The sequence below is a fragment of the Hylobates moloch genome, unplaced genomic scaffold (assembly GCF_009828535.3).
Source record: "Hylobates moloch isolate HMO894 unplaced genomic scaffold, HMol_V3 SCAFFOLD_1, whole genome shotgun sequence".
Lineage (NCBI taxonomy): Eukaryota > Metazoa > Chordata > Mammalia > Primates > Hylobatidae > Hylobates > Hylobates moloch.
The window spans coordinates 5,389,423-5,413,250 of record NW_026652276.1 but is presented as its reverse complement, the minus strand read 5'-3'; the positions used below and the strand labels follow the sequence as shown (position 1 = coordinate 5,413,250).

The following is a 23,828-nucleotide window of genomic DNA, read 5'->3' as shown; positions in this document are numbered from 1 at the left end:
GTGCTGGTCAGTATCACCTCTCTGCCTGGCCCTGGACCCTGCAGGCTGACCCCTTCTGGGGCATGGTGGGGCTCCTGCCTACCATCTACCCTTAGCTGGATTCATGAATAGGGGGCAGCAGCCTCACTGTAGATGGAGAGTCTCGACATTTCTGAGCCCAGTTCCTTCCCTAATTCCACCCGTTCCAGCTCTTGGAGGTTCCACAAACTCTAGGGGAGGGCATAGCTTCCTCAACGTCTCAGCAACAGCTGGATGTGCCAGCCCTGCCCACAGCTCATCAAAATCCAGGGGGAGGATGCCACTGTTTCCTGCTAGGCTCCAATGGCAACAGCCACTCTTGCAATAACTTCCATTTTCATGAGTTGGTTTCTTTCACCAGTGATTTAATTTATATCCCCTACAGTGACAAAAGACCTAAATTATAAAATATTTGTTAAAAAGTATACAGTTCACATAGGATTAGCACCACTGGAGAATTATTATAGATTTGTTAAAAAAATATAATTCAGTTCAATACAACAGTGTTCACTGAGTACTCACTCACTGCCACAGAGAGCTGTGAATTCCAGGAGATATAAAGGTGACAATGACAGGACACACTTCCTGTTTGGCCCCCGGGGCCCTGCTCATGACTCGTCATGTGGCCAAGACAAGCTGCATAAGCTCTCTGAGACTCAGTTTCCTCAGCTCTAAAATGGAGCCAGCATCTCCGTACACAGCACTTAGGATCTGCCGGGCATGCTTCTGAGAGCCTCGCAGAGACAGACTCCTTCGCTGCTACACCAGATGCATGAGGGTTGCTGTTGTTGCCCCGTTTTATGGATGAGTGCAGTATCCCAGCCAGGGACACATAGCTAGTGAGTAGCTGAGCTGGGATTCAGCACGTGCTTAACCAGGATGAATTTTATAATGTAGGGAGAAAAGAGGCATGATGCATAAGAACACATGTCAACTTGCTCCATCGTGCAAAATGCACAGAGTGAAACCAACAATCCATACTCCAGTCTCAGGTACATACACATGTAGTCCAAGTACAAAGGAATGTAAGGGAATGACATACTCCAAATTAAGTACAGCAGTTGCCTTTGAAGATGGAGCAATTAAAAAATTGGGGGTGGGGAGACAAGGGCTAATATCGTTTTATCCTAGTGTGGAGAAAGGCGAGAGGTGAAGCATGTGTTGTGCACATATTTGGCCATGCAAAAATGATCTTTTGCCAGCCTGGGCAACATGATGAAACCCCATGTCTACAAAAAAATACAAAACATTAGCCAGGCGTGGTGGTGCACACCTGTACTCCCAGCTATCTGGGAGGCTGAGGTGGGAGGATTACCTGAGCCTGGAAGGTAGAGGCTGCAGTGAGCTATGATCCAGGCACTGCCCTCCAGCCTGGGCGACAGAGTGAGATACTGTCTCAAAAAACAAAACAAAACAAAACAAAACAAAGGCTCACCTTGACTCATAGAATCAAGGTGTGTCTGCCCAGGTCTTCGTTGTACTGAGCACTTGTAACACAGACATTGTTTGGACCTTAGAAACTGTAAAACTTTCCTGCTTTCTCTTGTGGGCATTTAGTGCTATAAATTTCCCTCTACACGTTGCTTTGAATGTGTGTCAGAGATTCTGGTATGTTGTGTCTTTGCTCTCGTTGGTTTCAAAGAACATCTTTATTTCTGCCTTCATTTCGTTATGTACCCAGTAGCCATTCAGGAGCAGATTGTTCAGTTAAAATTGACACCCTAACATCACAATTAAAAGAACTAGAGAAGCAAGAGCAAACACATTCAAAAGCTAGCAGAAGGCAAGAAATAACTAAGATCAGAGCAGAACTGAAGGAAAGAGAGACACAAAAAACCCTTCAAAAAATCAATGAATTCAGAAGCTGGTTTTTTGAAAAGATCAACAAAATGGATAGACTGCTAGCAAGACTAATAAAGAAGAAAAGAGAGAAGAATCAAATAGACGCTATAAAAAATGATAAAGGGGATATCACCACCAATCCCACAGAAATACAAACTACCATCAGAGAATACTATAAACACCTCTACGTAAATCAACTAGAAAATCTAGAAGAAATGGATAAATTCCTCGACACATACACCCTCCCAAGACTAAACCAGGAAGAAGTTGAATCTCTGAATAGACCAATAACAGGTTCTGAAATTGAGGCAATAATTAATAGCTTACCAACCAAAAACAGTCCAGGACCAGATGGATTAACAGCCGAATTCTACCAGAGGTACAAGGAGGAGCCGGTACCATTCCTTTTGAAACTATTCCAATCAACAGAAAAAGAGGGAATCCTCCCTAACACATTTTATGAGGCCAGCATCATCCTGATACCAAAGCCTGGCAGAGACACAACCAAAAAGAATTTTAGACCAATATCCCTGATGAACATCGATGCAAAAATCCTCAATAAAATACTGGCAAACCAAATCCAGCAGCACATCAAAAAGCTTATCCACCATGATCAAGTGGGCTTCATCCCTGGGATGCAAGGCTGGTTCAACATACGCAAATCAATAAACATAATCCAGCATATAAACAGAACCAACGACAAAAACCATATGATTATCTCAATAGATGCAGAAAAGGCCTTTGACAAAATTCAACAGCCCTTCATGCTAAAAACTCTCAATAAATTAGGTATTGATGGGACGTATCTCAAAATCATAAGAGCTATCTATGACAAACCCACAGCCAATATCATACTGAATGGGCAAAAACTGGAAGCATTCCCTTTGAAAACTGGCACAAGACAGGGATGCCCTCTCTCACCATTCCTATTCAACATAGTGTTGGAAGTTCTGGCCAGGGCAATCAGGCAGGAGAAGGAAATAAAGGGTATTCAATTAGGAAAAGAGGAAGTCAAATTGTCCCTGTTTGCAGATGACATGATTGTATATCTAGAAAACCCCATCATCTCAGCCCAAAATCTCCTTAAGCTGATAGGCAACTTCAGCAAAGTCTCAGGATACAAAATCAATGTGCAAAAATCACAAGCATTCTTATACACCAATCACAGACAAACAGAGAGCCAAATCGTGAGTGAACTCCCATTCACAATTGCTTCAAAGAGAATAAAATCCCTAGGAATCCAACTTATAAGGGATGTGAAGGACCTCTTCAAGGAGAACTACAAACCACTGCTCAATGAAATAAAAGAGGATGCAAACAAATGGAAGAACACTCCATGCTCATGGGTAGGAAGAATCAATATCGTGAAAATGGCCACACTGCCCAAGGTAATTTATAGATTCAATGCCATCCCCATCAAGCTACCAATGACTTTCTTCACAGAATTGGAAAAAACTACTTTAAAGTTCATATGGAACCAAAAAAGAGCCCACATTGCCAAGTCAATCCTAAGCTAAAAGAACAAAGCTGGAGGCATCACACTACCTGACTTCAAACTATACTACAAGTCTACAGTAACCAAAACAGCATGGTACTAGTACCAAAACAGAGATAGAGACCAATGGAACAGAACAGAGCCCTCAGAAATAATGCCAAATATCTACAACTATCTGATCTTTGACAAACCTGACGAAAACAAGAAATGGGGAAAGGATTCCCTATTTAATAAATGGTGCCAGGAAAACTGGCTAGCCATATATAGAAAGCTGAAACTGGATTCCTTCCTTACACCTTATACAAAAATTAATTCAAGATGGATTAAAGACTTACATGTTAGACCTAAAACCGTAAAAACCCTAGAAGAAAACCTAGGCAATACCATTCAGGACTTAGGCATGGGCAAGGACTTCATGTCTAAAACACCAAAAGCAATGGCAACAAAAGCCAAAATTGACAAATGGGATCTAATTAAACAAAAGAGCTTCTGCACAGCAAAAGAAACTACCATCAGAGTGAACAGGCAACCTACAGAATGGGAGAAAATTTTTGCAATCTACCCATCTGACAAAGGGCTAATATCCAGAATCTACAATGAACTCAAACAAATTTACAAGAAAAAAACAAACAACCCCATCAAAAAGTGGGCAATGGACATGAACAGACACTTCTCAAAAGAAGACATTTATGCAGCCAAAAGACACATGAAAAAATGCTCATCATCACTGGCCATCCGAAAAATGCAAATCAAAACCACAATGAGATACCATCTCACACCAGTTAGAATGGTCATCATTAAAAAGTCAGGAAACAACAGGTGCTGGAGAGGATGTGGAGAAATTGGAACACTTTTACACTGTTGGTGGGACTGTAAACTAGTTCAACCATTGTGGAAGTCAGTGTGGCGGTTCCTTGGGGATCTAGAACTAGAAATACCATTTGACCCAGCCATCCCATTACTGGGCATATACCCAAAGGACTATAAATCATGCTGCTATAAAGACACATGCACACGTATGTTTATTGTGGCATTATTCACAATAGCAAAGACTTGGAACCAACACAAATGTCCAACAATGATAGACTGGATTAAGAAAATGTGGCACAGATACACCATGGAATACTATGCAGCCATAAAAAATGATGAGTTCATGTCCTTTGTAGGGACATGGATGAAGCTGGAAATCATTCTCAGCAAACTATTGGAAGGACAAAAAACCAAACACCACATGTTCTCACTCATAGGTGGGAACTGAACAATGAGAACACATAGGCACAGGAAGGGGAACATCACACACAGGGGCCTGTTGTGGGGTGGGGGGACGGAGGAGGGATAGCATTTGGAGATATACCTAATGTTAAATGACGAGTTACTGGGTGCAGCACACCAACATGGCACATGTATACATATGTAACTAACCTGCACGTTGTGCACATGTACCCTAAAACTTAAAGTATAATAAAAAACTTTCAGAAATGTAAAGACTTAAAAAAAAAGTCTGATACCTAAATATGAGCAGCTGAAAAGAAGATGAAATCCTTATTTGTAGAGTATACATTTCACTGTGGCCTTATCAGTTAAGCCTTTTAAAGTCTTACCAATTATATGGTTTATTTCATCTCTCTCCTTTTATAGTTTATTAGTTTAAATTTTTTAGTGTTACATTTCATGGTTCACCACTCAAAAGTTATGAAAGAGTAATTATACATAAATATAGTGAAAGGTTTCCTCCCTATACTATTAACTAGCCAAGAAGATCCACTTTCTCTTTTTATTTTTTTATTAAAGCATAACTGACAAAAATTTAATATATTTACAGTATACAACATGACGTTTTGATACATGTACACATTGTGGAATGATTAAGTCAAGCTAACTAACATGTCCATCACCTTACATATTTAGCATTTTTATTGTGATGAGAACATTTACAATCTATTCTCTTAGCAATTAAAAATATACAATATAATATTGTTAATTATAGTCATCATGCTGGACAATACATCTCCAGAACTTTTTCCTCCTGTCTAATGGAAACTCTGTACCCTTTGACCAACATCTCTCCATTCCGTGATCTTCCCCTCCCACCCTTGGTAACCACTATTCTACTCTCTGCTTCTGTAAGTTAAATTTATTTTTTAGATTTTATTTATAAGTGAGATCATGCAGTATTTGTCTTTCTGTGCCTGGCTTATTTCACTTAGCATAATGTCCTCCAGGTTCATGCATGTTGTCACAAATGACAGAAATTTCCTTCTTTTTTAAAGCTGAATAGTGTTCCATTGGGTATATACAATACATTAGGTTTATCCATTCATCCACTGAAGAACACTGAGGTTGCTTCCACATCTTGGCTATTGTGAGTGATGCTGCAATGAACATGGAAGTGCAGACATCTCTTTGACTCACTGATTTCATTTCCTTTGGATACATACTCAGTAGAGGGATTGCTGGATCATATAGTAGTTTTATTTTTCATTTTTTGAGGAACTTCCACACTGTTTTCCATAATGGCTGTGTTAATTTACATTCCCACCAACAGTGTACAAGGGTCCCCTTCTCTCACATCCTTGCTAACATTTGTTATCTTTTGTCTTTTTGATAACAGTCATCCTAACAAGTGTGAGGTAATATTTCATTGTTTAATTTGCATATGTCTGTTGGGTTGAGCATTTTCCCATATACATGTTGACCATTTGTATGTCTTCTTTTGAGAAATGTCTATTCATGTCCTTTGCCCAATTTTAAATTAGGTTGTTTTCTTGCTATAGCAGTCTTTAAATTATTAATATATTTTGGATATTAACACCTTATCAGATGTATGGTTTGCAAATATTTTCTCCCAATTCATAGGTTGACTCTTCTGTTTCCTTGCTGTGCAGAACTTTTTGTTTGGTGCAATCCCATTCATCTATTTTTACTTTTGTTGCCTGTACTTTTGGGGTCATATCCAGAAAATCACTGCCCAGATCAATGTCATGGAAATTTCCCCTATGTTTTCTTACAGTAGTTTTATAGTTTCTGATCTCTTGTCCGTGGCTTTCACTCATTTTGAGTTGATTTGTGTATATGGTGTGAGACAAGGGTTCAATTTCCTTGTTCTGCATGTGGATATCCAGTTTTCTCACACCATTTATCAAAGAGACTTATCCTTTTTCATTGTGTGTTTTTGACACCTTTGTTGAAAATCAATTTGCTGTAGTGTGTGGGTTTATTTCTGGGCTCTCTCTTCTGTTCCATTGATCTTTATGTCTGTTTTTATGCCAGTATCATGCTGTTTTGCTTTCTGTAGCTTTGTAATATATTTGGAAATCAGGAAGTGTGATGTCTCTAGCTTTGTTCTTTTAGCCCAAGATTTCATTGGATATTTGAGGTGTTTTGTGGTTCCATATAAATTTTAGAATTGCTTTTTCTATTTCTGTGAAAAAGTGTCACTGAAATTTTGATAGTGATTACATTGAATCTATAGATCACTTTCGGTAATATGTTCATTTTTACAACATTAATTCTTCCAATTCATGAGTACAGGATATCTTTCTATTTATTTGTATCTTCTTAAAATTCTTTCATCAATGTTTTGCAGGTTTCAATATACAGATCCTTCACCTCCTTGGTTAAATTTATACCTAAATTAAAAGAATGTTATTATAAATGGGTTTTCTTGATTTCTTTTTCAGAGAGTTCACTGTTAGTGTATAGAAATGCTACTGATCTTTTGTATGTTGATTTTGTATCTTGCAACTTTACTAAATTTGTTTGTCAGTTCTAATAGTATTTTTAGTGGAGTCTCTGGGGTTTTCTTTTTTTTTTTTTTAATTTTTAAAAATTTAATACACGGTCTTGCTGTGTTGCCGAGGCTATTCTCGAAAACCTGTGCTAATGTGATCCCCCACTTCAGCCTCCCAAAGTGCTGGGATTACAGGCGTGAGCCACCGTGCCTGGCCTCTGGATTTTTCCATATACAGATCAAAAACAGGCAATTTTACTTCTTCCTTCCTATTTGGATGCCTTCTATTTCTTATTCTTGCCTAATTGCTCTGGCTAGGACTTCTGTACTAGGTTGAATAAAAGTGGCAAGAGTGGGCATCCTTATCTTGTGCAGATCTTAGAGGAAAAACTCAGATTTTCACTGTTGAATATGATTTTAGCTGTGGGCTTTTTGTATATAGTCTTTATTGTGTTAAGTTCCTTCTCTGCATAATTTGTTGAGTTTTTATCATGAAAGAGTTCTGAATTTTGTCAAATACTTTTTCTGCATCTATTCAAATGATCATATGATTTTTATCCCTCATTCTGTTAATGTGGTATATTACACTGACTGATTTGGATCCACTCTTGCATCCCAAGGATAAATCCTGTTTGATCACGGTGAATGATTCTTTTAATGTGCTCTTGAATTTGGTTCGCTAGTATTTTGTTGAGGGTTTCTGCATCTATGTTCATCATGAATATTGGCTTATAATTTTCTTTTCTTTCAGTGTCTTGTCTGGTTTTGGTATTAGGTTTATGTTGGCCTCATAAATGAATTTGGAAGTATTTATTTCTCTTCAATTTTTGGGAAGAATTTAAGAAGCATTGGTATTAGTTCTTTACATGTTTGGTAGAATTCATACAAGAAGCCATTTTATCCTGGGCCTTTCTTTGTTGGAAGGGTTTTGATTACTGATTCAATTTCTCTACTCACTATGATTTTCTATTTTTTCGTGATTAGTCCTGTTGTTGTATAATAATTTACCCATTTCTTCTAGGCTAATGAATTTGCTGGTATATAATTATTCATAGTAGTCTCATGATCTTTTGTATTTCTATGGTATCAGTTGTAATGTCTCCTCTTTCATTTTTAATTTTATTTGTCTGACTCTTCTTTCCTAGTCTGGTTAACAGTCTGTCAATTTTATCTTTCACGAAACCAACTCTTAGTTTACCTTTTCTGTTGTTTTTTTGAGGCTCCATTTTATTTATTTTTGTTCTAATCTTCCTTTCCTCTGCTAATTTTGTACTTAATAATAGTTTTTCTTTTTCTAGTTCCTTGAGGCATAATGTTAGGTTGTTTGAGATCTTTCTTCTTTTATGGTGTAGGCATTTATTGCTAGAAATTTTCCTCTTAGTACTGCTTTTGTTGCATCTCATAGGTTTTAGTATGTTGTGTTCCCATTTTTATTGGTTTCAAGACATTTTAAAATTTGCCTTTAAGTTTCTTCTTTGATCCATTGGTTGTTTAGGAGCATGTTGTTAATTTCTATCTATTTGTGAAATTTCAAAGAGTTTTCCTTTTATTGTTTCTGGTTTCACACCATTGCAGTCTGAAAAGATATACTTGATATGATTTTGATCTTCCTAAATTTGTTAAGGCTTGTTTTGTGGCTGAATATATGATTTGTCCTGGGGAATATTCTATGTGCATTTGAAAGGAACGTATATTCTGCTGCTGTTGGAGCAAATGTTCTGTATATGTCTATTAGGTCCATTTGGTCTAAAGTGTAGTTCAAGTTCATCGTTTCCTTATTGATTTTATGTTTGAATGATCTGTCCATTGTTGAAAGTGAGGTATTGAAATTCCCTACTATTATTGTATTGTAATCTATCTCTCCCTTCAGATCTATTAATATTTGCTTTTCATATTTATATGCTCTGATGTTTGGTACATATATATTTGCAATTCTTATACCCTATTGATGAACTGATCTCTTTATAATTATATAATGATCTTACTTGCCCTTTTTACAGTTTTTGACTTAAAGTATATTTTGTCTGACATAATTATAGTTACCCCTGCTTTCTTTTGGATTCAATTTACATGGAATATCTTTTTCTATCCCTTCACCTTCATTCTATGTGTGTCCTTAAAGGTAAAGTGAATCTCTTGTATGCAGCATATAGTTGGGTAATTTTTTAAAAATCCATTCAGCCATGCTATGTCTTTTGATTGGAGAATTTAATTCATTTGCATTTGAGATAATTATTGACAGGAAGAACTTATTGCTGCCACTTTGTTTATTACTTTCTGATTGTCTTGTAGATCCTTCTTTCATTTTGTTCTGGTATTATTTTCCTGATTTCATTAAATAGTTCATTTGTATTGCCTTGTAATTTACTGAGCTTCTTTAGAATACTTATTTTGAATTCTCTGTCATGTAATTCATGGATCTCCAATTCTTTAGGGTCAGTTACTGAAAGTTTATTGTGTTCTGATGGTGGTATCATGTTTCCCTGATTCTTCATGTAGTCTTATAAATGAGTCTGCAAATTTCAAGAAGTAGTCACCTCTTCCAGACTTTATGGACTGGCTTTGTTAAGGAAAGACCTTCACCTGTGGGCAGCAGGGTGGGGGGACAGAGGCATGCTGGGGGCACTGTAGCACCAGGTCTACTGTTGTGAGGTACCAAGTGTTGGGGTATGTGGTGGCTCCAAATCTGGGGGAGAGTTCAGTCTTGCCATTTCAGGCAGCTGGAGTCTGTGATGTTGGCACCTGCTTAGTCCTTTGTGGCTGGGGCCAGCTGCAGGTGCACATGTGGCAGTGGGGGCCAGCAGCTTGCATATGCATAATTGCAGAGGCCAGCTGCAGGCCAGCAACACCATCTGCGTGCATGGGCAGTTTCAGGCTGAGCTGGAGGGGTGCATACACATGTAGCTACAGGGACCAGCTTTGGGAACAAGTACAGTGTGGGGATAGGAGCTGGAGGGCATGGCCAACCGGTTATGCTCACCTAGTTGCGGGGACCAGACTAGGAGCTACTGCAATAGCCTGGCTACAGGAGTCAGCCTTGGGTGCATGCAGTGGTGGGGTTGGAGTCTGTGGTAGGGGGCTCCAAGGCTGTTTTCTGGTATGCATGCAGTAGCTGCTCTGGGTTCCTGGCACAGAGAACCTGTGGAGGCAGTAGCTGGGGTGGTTTCAAGGAGATGGGGTGACTTAGGCACCTAGGGAACATGACGGCCACTTGGGTGGGTCGCTGGGCTGGGGTCACTGTGGCAGGAGCAGTCATGTGGCTCTGGATGGCTCCAGTGGGGGACAGGTAGGAGACTCAGGCACCTGGAGACTGTGAAGGTGAAAAGAAATGCAGTGTCCTCAGCGGTGAAAGCTGAAGGGAGTCCACTTCTTCTGTGCAGGCAGTTGGTTTCCTCAGCTGTGAAAACTGTAGGATCCTCTGCAGAATATGCTGTTGGGGTTCATGATAACAAACCGAGGGGTCCTCTGTGGTGAAAGCTGCAGGTGGTTGTGTGGTGGTCTTGAGGGCTGTTGAGTTCCTCAGCAGAGGTCTGCTGGAGTCCTGGGCTAAGCAGGCCACTGGGGTTTGTGGTGACTTCCAGTGTGTGGCTGATCATAATACACTTGCTGAAAAGTCAACCCAAATACTTTGGATATGCTTCTAAAGACATTTTATGTACATATATGCAAATGTACATATAATACACACACACACACACACACACACAGAGCACACTGGCATTGTTGTGTTATGTTTGCCAGTTGTATAGGTGAAAAGTAATATGTCATTGAAGTTGTCTCTTTTTTAAACCAATACAAAATTTATTTTACCTGCACTCTTCAGTTATAGCAAAATCTTCCAAGTGCACACAGATGTACACCTGTATACACACAAATGCACATTATAAACATTAACTTGTCATTTTATACAAATGTTAGCATATTATAAATACTGTTCTTGTTCTGCATTTTTCACCTAATAATATATCTTGGCCATCTTTCCTTAGTGGTACATACAGAGCTTCACGGCTCATTTTTTACAGGTGTACTGTAGCAATTTATTTGGCCATTCCCCTACCAAATAAGATTGAGGTTATTTCTAATAGTAATCTGCTGTTATTTCTAATAGTAATCTGCTACTACTAACATTGTTGCCATGAATAAATGCATGCAAATATCATTTTGCAGGTGGTGAACATATCTGCAGGATAAATTCCTTAAAGTACAAATGCTGGATCAAGTGTATGCACATTTGTAATACTGTTAAACTTCCCACCATGGGTTGTGTCAATTTACTCTTCTGCCAGCAGTGTAGGAGAGGGCCTGTTTCCCCATATGCTTGTTGTCACAGTGCATCTTGTTTGCCAGTTGCATGGGTGGAAAATGTAGTCGCTTTTGTTTTTTTCAAGAAGCCAATATTGAATTTATTTTGCTCCTGCTCATCAACTCGAGCAAAATCTTCCAAAGTTAAAAGTGCACTTTACTGCCTATTAAGTCAGCCATCATTTTTTTGGCCTCAGGGCCAAATCTTGCCTGGTGCCTGTTTTCTCTTTTCAAAATATAATTTTATTGAAGCATATCATATACTCACCCATTTCAAGTGTGCAATTCAATAATTTTTCAGCAAGTATATCAAGTTGTGTTCCATTACCATAAATCAGTTTTAGAACATTTCTATCACCCCGATAAGATTCTCTCGTTTCCATTAATTGCTAATCCCTTTTCTCTCTCCTTCCCAGGTGTATTAATCCATTCTCATGCTGGTATGAAGAAATACCCAACACTGAGTAATTTATAAAGTAAAGAGGTTTACTTGGCTCACAGTTCCACATGGCTGGGAAGGCCTCAGGAAACTTACAATCGTGGTGGAAGGGGAAGCAAACACGTCCTTCTTCACATGGCAACAGGAGAGAGAAGTGCCGAGCAAAGGGGGAAAAGCCCCTTATAAAGCCATCAAATCTAGTGAGAACTCACTCACTATCATGAGAACAGCATGAGGGTAACTGCCTGCATGATTCAATTACCGCCTAACAGGTCCATCCCACAACAAATGGGCATCATGGGAACTACAATTCAAGATGAGATTTGGGTGAGGACACAACCGAAGCATTATCACCAAGCAAGCACTAATCTACTTTCTGTATCTACAGGTTTACTTTTTCTAGACATTTCATATAAATGGAATCATAAAATACATAGTCCATCGTGTCTGGCTTCTTTCACGTTGCATAATGTTTTAATATGGCATAATGCTTTAAGTTCATCCATGTTGTAGCATGTATCAGTTGTGTGTTCCTTTTTAATTGCCAAAATAATATTAAGTTGCATGGATATACCATATTTTACCTATCCCCCAGTTGATATGTATTTAAGTTGTTTCAAATTTTTGGCAATTATGAGTAATGCTGCTATGAACATTCATCTACAAATGTTTTTGTGTGGATATATGTTTTCATTTCTTTTGGATAGAGTCCTAAGAGAAGAATTGCTAGGTCCATTGGTAAATTTATGTTTAACTTTTAAGAAATTGGCATGATGTTTTCCAAAGTGGCAACATTTTACGTTCCCACTAGCAATGTATGAGGGTTCCCTTTTCTCTACACCTTCAACATTTGTAATTGTCTTTTTTTTGTATCCATCCTCATGGGTGTGAAATAGCATTACATTTCTGTTTTAATTTTCATTACCCTAATGACTAATAATGTTGAACATCTTTTCATGTTCTTACTAGCCATCCATACATCTTCCTTTGTGAATTGTCTGTTCAAGTCTTTTGCCTGTTTTTTGATTGAACTGTTTGTCTTCTTATTGAGGTGTAAGAGTACTTTGTATTTTCTGGCTGTAAGTCCTTTAGCAGGTAGGTATTCTGCAAATATTTTCTCCCAGTCTGTTACTTGTATTTTCATTTTCTTAATAGTATCTTTTGAAGTGCAAAACTTTGCATTTTGTTGAGGTTCAATTGATCAATTTTGTCTGTCAGTGTAGTTTTAATTTGCATTTCTCTTACATGTGTGAGGTTGATCGTCTTTTCATATGTTGAACATCTTTTATTGTTTTGAATTCATTTGAGTTTTCTTTTCTGAGAACTGTCGATTCATATCCTTTTGCTGTTTTTTTGTATTGGGTTATTAATCTTTTTCTTATAGAGCTGTAGGAGTTCCTTACATACTAGAAGAAAGGTCTCTTGTCTGTGATACTCATCACAAATAATTCTCTCAGGGTGTCATCTGCCATTTCCCTTACTCAGGGTCATTGTTTCCATGTAGGATTAAAACAATTTTGTGTGTGTAGTTGAATTTATCAATTTTTTTTCTGCTATGATTCCTGGGTTTTACCATAATTAGATCTTTCCCATTCTGAGGTTATGACATATTTATTTCTTAGCTTCTTCTAGTCCTTTTGTGTTTTGTTTTGTTTTATACGTTAAGTGTTTGATCCATTTGGAACCATTCCAAAGTGAAGTATAAAGACTTAGGAATTTAATTTTCTTTTTTCTTAGATGACAACCTGGCTCTTCTTATACCATTCATTTCCTTTTTTCCTTTCACATTTGAGATGCTGTCTTTACTATAAATTTCCATATGTATTTGGGTCTATTTCTTGATTTTCTGTTCTTTTCCATTGATGTGCCTTTTTAGTCTTCTGTCTGTGCCAATGGGCTCCTAAGAAGATGTTTTCATACCTGGCAAGGCTAGTTCCTCCTCATTATGCTTCATTTTCAGAATTCCACTGGTTATTCTTGGTTATTTGCGTTCTACTTAAAGTTTAGTTTGGTTATCCTCCCTGCCTCCTCCCCACCAATGCCCCAATATAATGCTATTGGTATTTTCATTTGGATCATATTATGTTTATAGATGATGTTTAGGAGTCAAGGTATGTATGGTGTGAGCATTCCTACCTATGAGCACGATATGCTTTTCCATTTCTTCGCATCCCTCAGGAGTGTTGTAAGCTTTTCTTCATGTAGAATGTACATTTATCATTAAGCTTATTCCTGGGTATTTTCTCTTTGCATTGTTGCTGTTGTAAATGGTCTCTTACATTATATTTTCTAGTTAGCTACTGTTTGGATGCACAACAGCGATTGCTTTCTGCATATTAACTTTGTAATCACCCCATCTTGCTTCTTATATTATTTGAAGTAGTTTTTTAGTTTATTCTCTTTGCTTTTTTGCTCTTTATTCTCTTTGCTCTTCTAAATATTGAACATATATGTGCAAAAGGTGATCATTTGCCTCTTCTGTTCCCCTTTAGAACACAAGAAAGGGGATATATTGTTTAGTAGTTCCTACGGGACAATGTTAAATAGTAGTAGTGATGATGGCCATTCTTGATTTTTCCTGACACTCATTAGTGGAAATGTTTCTAGTGAATTTCTTTAAGCATGACACTGGGTTTTGAACTAAGAAATATTTTATAATGTTCAACAAGTATCCATCTATTCCAATTTTGTAGAGTTCTATTTTTAAATATCAAGAATGGATGTTAAATTTGTAAAATGCCCTTGCAGCCTCCATAATGAGGAGCTTATGGTTTTCCCTTTCGGATTTTTTAATACGATGCAGTGCATTCATAGACATCCTTAACCCAAACCATTCTTGCATCCTGGAATAATCACCACTTGTGGTGTTTTACTAATTTAATGTGGTGCTGGTTTTAGTGTGCTAATACTTTAGTTAAAATGTTTGTGTTAATACTCATAAGGGAGACTGATCTGTGTCTTTTTTTGTGTTCAATCTTTTTTGCGGGTTTTGAATCAATGTTATGCTCGTTTCATAAAAAGTATTTGTATTATTTTTGTGTTTTATTAATATATATTTCACCTTGTATGTATACTGTTATAATGATAATGCTTGGCCTACTCTCTCCTTATACTATGACTACAATGGCTACTATTACTGCTACTATTGACATTAGTAACAACTGCTACGATTTTCTGAAGGGTCTCAATGTGCCAAGCTCTGTTCTAAGTACCTCACGTGTATTTTCTCATCTAATTATTACCTCAGTGCAGGGAGGTAGGTGTTGCTAGTAATCTCCATTTACAGATGAGAAAACTGAATCGGGGGGTGGGGGGATGAAGCTTGTCTAAGGTTGCAGGTCTAGTGTGTAGGGGAACTGTGATTTGTAATCACCATGCCGTTCTGACTCTTCAATCATCTGTCTTTCAAGGCTAAGCTGCTTTGTGGTCTCCTCTGTTCTCTTTCAATGTGTTAACCAGACATTCTTGATTTTCTTTTGACTAGTATTTTTTAATGTTTCTCAGGGCAATTTAGATGTTCTACCAACATTCTTAATCCTATAATCGCTACCTTTCTAACTGAACATAAAATGTGTCTGGATGCTTGCCATGGACTTTCAAGACACAACTTGTGCCTGGCAATTTAGCTGGCGAGACAACACCTAAATACATAAAAAAAGTGAAACAACCCCAAATCAAAATGACAATCACTCAAGGCAGGGCTTGACAAACTGCCAAATAATAGGGTCAATATTTAGTGCTCACGGAATTCAGTGGAGGAGGGAGAAGTCCTCTAGAGGGCTGAGGCAGCCTTTGGGAGTGGAGGTTTTTCACTGATGAAGAAGTGAAGGAAGAGCAATTTCTGTTTGCTTAACTCTGAGGGCTCTTGGAGGGGAGCACAGGAACACAGGGAGGCCGACAGCAGGGTCAGTCATGCTGAAGTCCTGAAACCCTGAGCTAAAGCCTGGTTTTTATTGCTGCAGAGAACTTCATGTTACTTAACGAATTCCCTGCTAAAGAACATCAGGCTGTTTTCTTCTTTGTCAGTGCAATAAACAAGGCAGACGTGAACAGCATCCATGGCAGGGGTCAGCAAATTATGGCACATGGGCCGGCTCTGGCCGGCTGCCTGCCCATTTTTGAAATGAAGTGTGATTGGAACAGAGCCATGCCCATCATTTACATGTTGTCTATGGCTTCTCTGATGCCTGTATTAGTCCATTCTCACATTGCTATAAAGAACTGCCTGAGACTGGGTAATTTATAAAGAAAAGGGGTTTAACTGACTCACAGTTCCACATGGCTGGGGAGGCATCAGGAAACTTACAATCATGGCAGAAGGGAAAGCAAGCATGTCTTACGTGGTGGTAGGAGAGACAGAAAGAGCACAAAGGGGGAAGAGCCCCCTTATAAAACCATCAGATCTTGTGAGAACTCACGATGACAAGAACAGTCTGGGGGAAACCACCCCCATCAGGTCTCTCCCTTGACATATGGGGATTTGAGATGAGATTTGGGTGGGGACACAGAGACAAAGCATATCAGTGCCATACTGGCAGAGTTGAGTAGTGCCAGCAGAGAATGTATGTGCCACAGCCTAAAATATTTACTGTTTGTCCTTTTACAAAAAAAGGATGTTGACCTCTGACCTATGACAACTTCTCTTATTATTATTTCTTTAGTATAAATTCCTCAAAGAGCATTTATGAGCCAAAGCACATACACATGAAAAGTTTTGATATTTGTTTGATCCACGTCACTTAAAAATGTCATGCTAATTTACATATCCAGTAGCAATGTATGAGAGTGACTTTTTCCCACATGCACACCAACTCCAGTCATTACAATGACTTAAAATTTTTACCAGTCCTATACGTGAAAAGAGATATGGCAACATTACTTTATACATTTATTTGCCAGTGAGTTTTAAAAATTTTTCTTATGTTAAATTCCTGTTTATATTCTTTGCTTTTTTATCAGGGTGTTCCAACTTTTGTTATTATTTTCTGAGAAATATTTATATATGAAAAATACCCATTGTCATATATGTTGCAAATGTTTTCCTCAGTTATTATATACCTTGAACTTCATTTGTGATTTTTTTTTGGCCATTTTGCTATTTGAGTTTTGTGTAGTTAAGTATGTGGGCAGATTCTCTTCATGGTGTTTGCCTATGGTGACATGCTTATGAAATTTTTCTCCAATTCAAACAATTTCTTTAGTAATTTGTGGTTTAACATTTTTACATGTAAATATTTAATTCATCTGAAATTTGTTTTGTGTAATAAGGAAGGCTCTACTTGCTTTTGCCAAATGGTGAGCCAGTTATTATTTATTAAATAATATTATTCATTAGTCTGTCTTTCCCCATTTATTTGAAATGTCATCAGTATACTACTGAATTCTGATACATGTACCTGACTAAGTTTCTGAGCACACTATTCTAAAGTCAGACTCCTTGAATTTGAACCTCAGCTCCACAACTAATTTGGCCAAATTTTTGATCTTCATAGTTTGGAAGAATCAAATGAGTTGACTTATATAAAGTGCTTGCATAGTACCTGGCACAGAATATTTGTCCAACAAATGTTATCTGTTATTTTTGTTGTTATCTGTCTATTCATTTTCCAACACTGTGGTGTTTTGGCTACTTTACATCTTTATAATTTATTTTATATTAATATGGAAAGTTCCCTATTATAGTTTTTTAAAAAAACTTTTGGGATATTTCCATGCATTCATTTTTCAGATACTTGAAAATAATTATGTCAATAAAAACTTGTTTTGATTTTAATTGGAATTGCATTAACTTCATAGAATAATAAAAAGATAGTGTGTATCTGTACTTTATTGAGTCTTTTATCCAGACAAATAATTGTTCAGTCTATCATTCAAGTCTTCTTTCATTTTCTTCAGTGAGATTTTGTCAGTGTAATTCTGTACAATTCTGTATAATTTGTCAATATAATTTCTTGTTAAATGTATTGGGTTTCCTAGGGAGATAATTACATGATCTTAAAGCAATGATAAAATTATCACTTTAAAATATTTATCACTTCTTTCCTTTTTCTTATTTGTTTGGCATTTTTTAGAATGTCCAAGGAAATATTCACCAATAGTTTTGATAGCAACTATTCTTTTCTTGATTTTGACATTTTTTTTTCCAACAGATTTAACCTAACAATTTTATTTCCTTAAAAAAGAAAACGTTTTTAATTTAATTTAAAAAATGAGAGACTATGTTCTCATGGCTGTAAAACTAATATTATCATTATTAAGAAAAACTAAATAAATATTGAGCACTTACTATGCACTCAATTCTATGATTTTAAAGAATCGTAAAATATGGTTCTTGCCCTCAGAAGGTTTATAATCTCATGGAGAAGATAAGCCTTCTGTTCTTTTGTTCAGCAAATATTTGTTGAATGTTTATATATGCAAAGTAAAAGTCCTTCCTCTTGAGAAGTTGACAGGCTAAGGAAGAGATAAAGCATGCACATGAATGTTATGATACAAGCTGGTAAATGGTGAACCAGTTTAATAGAAATTCAAATAAAATGCTGTATGTTTGAAGGCCCCCTGCATTAAAAGAAAGGTGTCCATGTGAAGTAGCATAGGGTAAATGTCAAATGAGTGATGTTAATAGCACAGGGCTTAAGAGGAAGGGTTAGTCACCCAGGTTGTGGGCAGTTGGGGAAAATTTTACTCAGGAGATAAGACAAATTGTCCTTATTGATTTTCACTTTGACAATGCCTCTAATGCCTCATGATTGAATATAATGCAAATCTTCTCTTGGTTTCTGTGCTAAATACTGTGAAGCTAAGAAGAATTTTCCTATTCCTAGTTTATGAAGACATTAAAAAAATAGTTTTAAATGTCAGTTTCATCAAATGCCACAGAAGCATCTACAGAGATGATCAAAGGTGTTTCACTCGAAAAAAGGCAAGGAGTTGGGTCTTGACAGGGGAGCAGGAGCTAAGCAGAAGGGCGCCCAGAACTCAGGAAGAGCATGGCACACCCAGAGGAGCAGTGGCATGAGCCAGGAGCACAGGTGAGTGGACTGCTGGAGCCAAGGGCCTGCTGAGGAGGTGGGGCTTGGAGATGAGGGGGAGAGGGAAGCTGGGACCAGAACACGAAAGGCTCCTGCAGCCAAGCTACTCAGAATTTACTAAGAAAACGACTTTCACACATCATCACATCTCTTTCAAAGATAAGATGGGAAAAAAAAAAGAACTCATTTTGAATAAACATGAAAGTGTGTACAATGATGAACACCCAAAAGTATTTCCAAGTAAATATTTGTAGGAAAATAACCAAGACCTAATAATGCTATAAACTCATTAATTTTAAAGTTTAAAGAAATGTCATTTGATATATTTACATTTTATATCTCAAGCATATTTGTACCTGTTGTATGGTCTTGTTAGAAAAAATAATAGCTGACCCTCCTTCTTCAATGTCAGGGTAGTCAGGAAATGTCCCGGTTAAATTTCTGTAGAAAAAAAATAGCAAATTAAAATAGAAATGAAGTCCTTTCTTGTTAGATACCCCATTTATTTGCTTATGTTCATTTAAATGAGCGATGGTCATTAAGGGTGGAGGGTTCCCTGCAGATCAAGGGCGGGGCATGGTGTCTTGAAGAAACTGAAGGTACTGATGACATTCAGCAGCAGGTTTCCTTCCTCTAGAGAATTGTTAGTCTGATGCAAACATCTCTCTTTAAAACAGATTGTACTTTTTTCCTCCTTTTTTTTTTAATGTTGAGATGCTCTGTGTTTGAGTTAAGAATGAAGACAGAAGCACAAACCATTTCTTCCTGTTTAAAATTGAGGATAAACACAGGATTTTCATACTAAACAGAAGGATGGAGTTGTCGAAATTACACAGTTAGTAATAATGTGTGAAATAACACACCCATGCTTCAGGTTTTAGTTAAGTCTGAGGCCCTATGTTTTATGAGTTCCAAATAGTATTATTTTTCCATAACCACATAATTTCTACATTTTAAAAAAGCAGACTTTGAAATTTAATGTTGAGAATTTCAGAAGGGGTAGATAGTTATTATTCTTAAAAGAAATTGACTTTGACATGAATGTTATATTTATTGTACGTAAGACTACCTGCCAAGTTAGTTCCATTAATTCACAGAAGTACAGAATCTGAGGTTTAGAGGTGACCACCATGTTTAAAATGGCTCTTAAAAAACTGGTTCCTGGGGTGGAGCCAAGATGGCCGAATAGGAACAGCTCCGGTCTACAGCTCCCAGCATGAACAACGCAGAAGACGGGTGATTTCTGCATTTCCATCTGAGGTACCAGGTTCATCTCACTAGGGAGTGCCAAACAGTGGGTGCAGGACAGTCAGTGCAGCGCACTGGGCGCGAGCCGAAGCAGGGCGAGGCATTGCCTCACTCGGGAAGTGCAAGGGGTCAGGGAGTTCCCTTTCCTAGTCAAAGAAAGGGGTAACAGATGGCACCTGGAAAATCGGGTCAGTCCCACCCTAATACTGTGCTTTTCCAACGGGCTTGGAAAACGGCACACCAGGAGATTGTGCCCTGCACCTGGCTTGGAGGGTCCTACACCCACGGAGTCTCACTGATTGCTAGCACAGCAGTCTGAGATCAAACTGCAAGGTGGCAGCGAGGCTGGGGGAGGAGCGCCCGCCATTGCCCAGGCTTGCTTAGGTAAACAAAGCAGCCAAGAAGCTCGAACTGGGTGGAGCCCACCACAGCTCAAGGAGGCCTGCCTGCTTCTGTAGGCTCCACCTCTGGGGGCAGGGCACAGACAAACAAAAAGTCAGCAGGAACCTCAGCAGTCTTAAATGTCCCTGTCTGACAGCTTTGAAGAGAGTAGTGGTTCTCCCAGCACGCAGCTGGAGATCTGAGAACGGACAGACTGCCTCCTAAAGTGGGTCCCTGGCCCCCGAGCAGCCTAACTGGGAGGCACCCCCCAGTAGGGACAGACTGACACCTCACATGGCCAGATACTCCTCTGAGACAAAACTTCCAGAGGAACAATCAGACAGCTGAATTTGCAGTCCATGAAAATCCGCTGTTCTGCAGCCACCGCTGCTGACACCCAGCAAAACAGGGTCTGGAGTGGACCTCTAGCAAACTCCAGACCTGCAGCTGAGGGTCCTGTCTGGTAGAAGGAAAACTAACAAACAGAAAGGACACCCACACCAAAAACCCATCTGTACATCACCATCATCAAAGACCAAAAGTAGATAAAACCACAAAGATGGGGAAAAAACAGAGCAGAAAAACTGGAAACTCTAAAAAGCAGAGTGCCTCTCCTCCTCCAAAGGAACGCAGTTCCTCACCAGCAATGGAACAAAGCTGGACGGAGAATGACTTTGACGAGTTGAGAGAAGAAGGCTTCAGACGATCAAGCTACTCCGAGCTATGGGAGGAAATTCAAACCAATGGCAAAGAAGTTACAAACTTTTAAAAAAAAAAGATGAATGTATAACTAAGATAACCAATGCAGAGAAGGGCTTAAAGGAGCTGATGGAGCTGAAAGCCAAGTTTCGAGAACTACGTGAAGATTGCAGAAGCCTCGGTAGCCGATGCGATCAACTGGAAGAAAGGGTATCAGCAATGGAAGATGAAACGAATGAAATGAAGCAAGAAGAGAAGTTTAGAGAAAAAAGAATAAAAAGAAACGAACAAAGCCTCCAAGAAATATGGGACTATGTGAAAAGACCAAACCTACGTCTGACTGGTGTACCTGAAAGTGACGGGGAGAATGGAACCAAGTTGGAAAACACTCTGCAAGATATTATCCAGGAGAACTTCCCCAATCTAGCAAGGCAGGCCAACATTCAGATTCAGGAAATACAGAGAACACCACAAAGATACTCCTCGAGAAGAGCAACTCCAAGACACTGTCAGATTCACCAAAGTTGAAACGAAGGAAAAAATGTTAAGGGCGGCCAGAGAGAAAGGTCGGGTTACCCACAAAGGGAAGCCCATCAGACTAACAGCTGATCTTTCAGCAGAAACCCTACAAGCCAGAAGAGAGTGGGGGCCGATTTCAACATTCTTAAAGAAAAGAATTTTCAACCCAGAATCTCATATCCAGCTAAACTAAGCTTCATAAGTGAAGGAGAAATAAAATACTTTACAGACAAGCAAATGCTGAGTGATTTTGTCACCACCAGGCCTACCCTAAAAGAGCTCCTGAAGGAAGCACTAAACACGGAAAGGAACAACCGGTATGAGCCACTGCAAAAACATGCCAAATTGTAAAGACCATCGAGGCTAGGAAGAAACTGCATCAACTAACAAGCAAAATAACCAAATAACATCATAATGACAGGATCAAATTCACACATAACAATATTAACTTTAAATGTAAATGGGCTAAATGCTCCAATTAAAAGACACATACTGGCAAATTGGATAAGGAGTCAAGACTCATCAGTGTACTGTATTCAGGAAACCCATCTCACATGCAGAGACACACATAGACTCAAAATAAAGGGATGGAGGAAGATCTACCAAACAAATGGAAAACAAAAAAAAGCAGGGGTTGCAATCCTAGTCTCTGATAAAACAGACTTTAAACTAACAAAGATAAAAAGAGACAAAGAAGGCCATTACATAATGGTAAAGGGATCAATTCAACAAGAAGAGCTAACTATCCTAAATATATATGCACCCAACACAGGAGCACCCAGATTCATAAAGCAAGTCCTGAGTGACCTACAAAGAGACTTAAACTCCCACACAATAATAATGGGAGATTTTAACACCCCACTGTCAACATTGGACAGATCAACGAACTAGCAACGAGACAGAAAGTTAACAAGGATACCCAGGAACTGAACTCAGCTCTGCACCAAGCAGACCTAATAGACATCTACAGAACTCTCCACCCCAAATCAACAGAATATACATTTTTCTCAGCACCACACCACACCTATTCCAAAATTGACCACATAGTTGGAAGTAAAGCTCTCCTTAGCAAATGTAAAAGAACAGAAATTATAACAAACTGTCTCTCAGACCACAGTGCAATCAAACTAGAACTCAGGATCAAGAAAATCACTCAAAACCGGTCAACTACATGGAAACTGAACAACCTGCTCCTGAATGACTATGGGTACATAACGAAATGAAGGCAGAAATAAAGATGTTCTTTGAAACCAACGAGAACAAAGACACAACATACCAGAATCTCTGGGACACATTCAAAGCAGTGTGTAGAGGGAAATTTATAGCACTAAATGCCCACAAAAGAAAGCAGGAAAGATCCAAAATTGACACCCTAACATCACAATTAAAAGAACTAGAAAAGCAAGAGCAAACACATTCAAAAGCCAGCAGAAGGCAAGAAATAACTAAGATCAGAGCAGAACTGAAGGAAATAGAGACACAAAAAACCCTTCAAAAAATTAATGAATCCAGGACCTGGTTTTTTGAAAAGATCAACAAACTTGATAGACCGCTAGCAAGACTAATAAAGAAGAAAAGAGAGAAGAATCAAATAGATGCAATAAAAAATGATAAAGGGGATATCACCACCAATCCCACAGAAATACAATCTACCATCAGAGAATATGAAAAACACCTCTATGCAAATAAACTAGAAAATCTAGAAGAAATGGATAAATTCCTCGACAAATACACCCTCCCAAGACTAAACCAGGAAGAAGTTCAGTCTCTGAAAAGACCAATAATAGGCTCTGAAATTGTGGCAATAATCAATAGCTTACCAACCAAAAAGAGTCCAGGACCTGATGGATTCACAGCTGAATTCTACCAGAGGTACAAGGAGGAACTGGTACCATTCCTTCTGTAACTATTCCAATCGATAGAAAAAGAGGGAATCCTCCCTAACACATTTTATGAGGCCAGCATCATCCTGATACCAAAGCTCGGCAGAGACACAACCAAAAAAGAGAATTTCAGACCAATATGCTTGATGAACATTGATGCAAAAATCCTCAATAAAATACTGGCAAACCGAATCCAGCAGCACATCAAAAAGCTTATTCACCATGATCAAGTGGGCTTCAT

The 23,828-nt window shown here is 38.3% G+C and overlaps 1 protein-coding gene across 7 annotated transcripts in view; it reads right to left on the bottom strand.

Moving 5' to 3' along the window:
• Nucleotides 1-23,828, bottom strand: part of IQCA1 (IQ motif containing with AAA domain 1) — a 178,390-nt gene that overhangs the window by 85,357 nt on the left and 69,205 nt on the right. For all 7 annotated transcript variants that reach the window (XM_032753611.2, XM_032753627.2, XM_032753624.2 and 4 more), the window contains one exon: nucleotides 19,214-19,298. In XM_032753611.2, coding sequence (XP_032609502.1) covers nucleotides 19,214-19,298 — 85 coding nt within the window. The remainder of the gene's footprint in view (nucleotides 1-19,213; nucleotides 19,299-23,828) is intronic.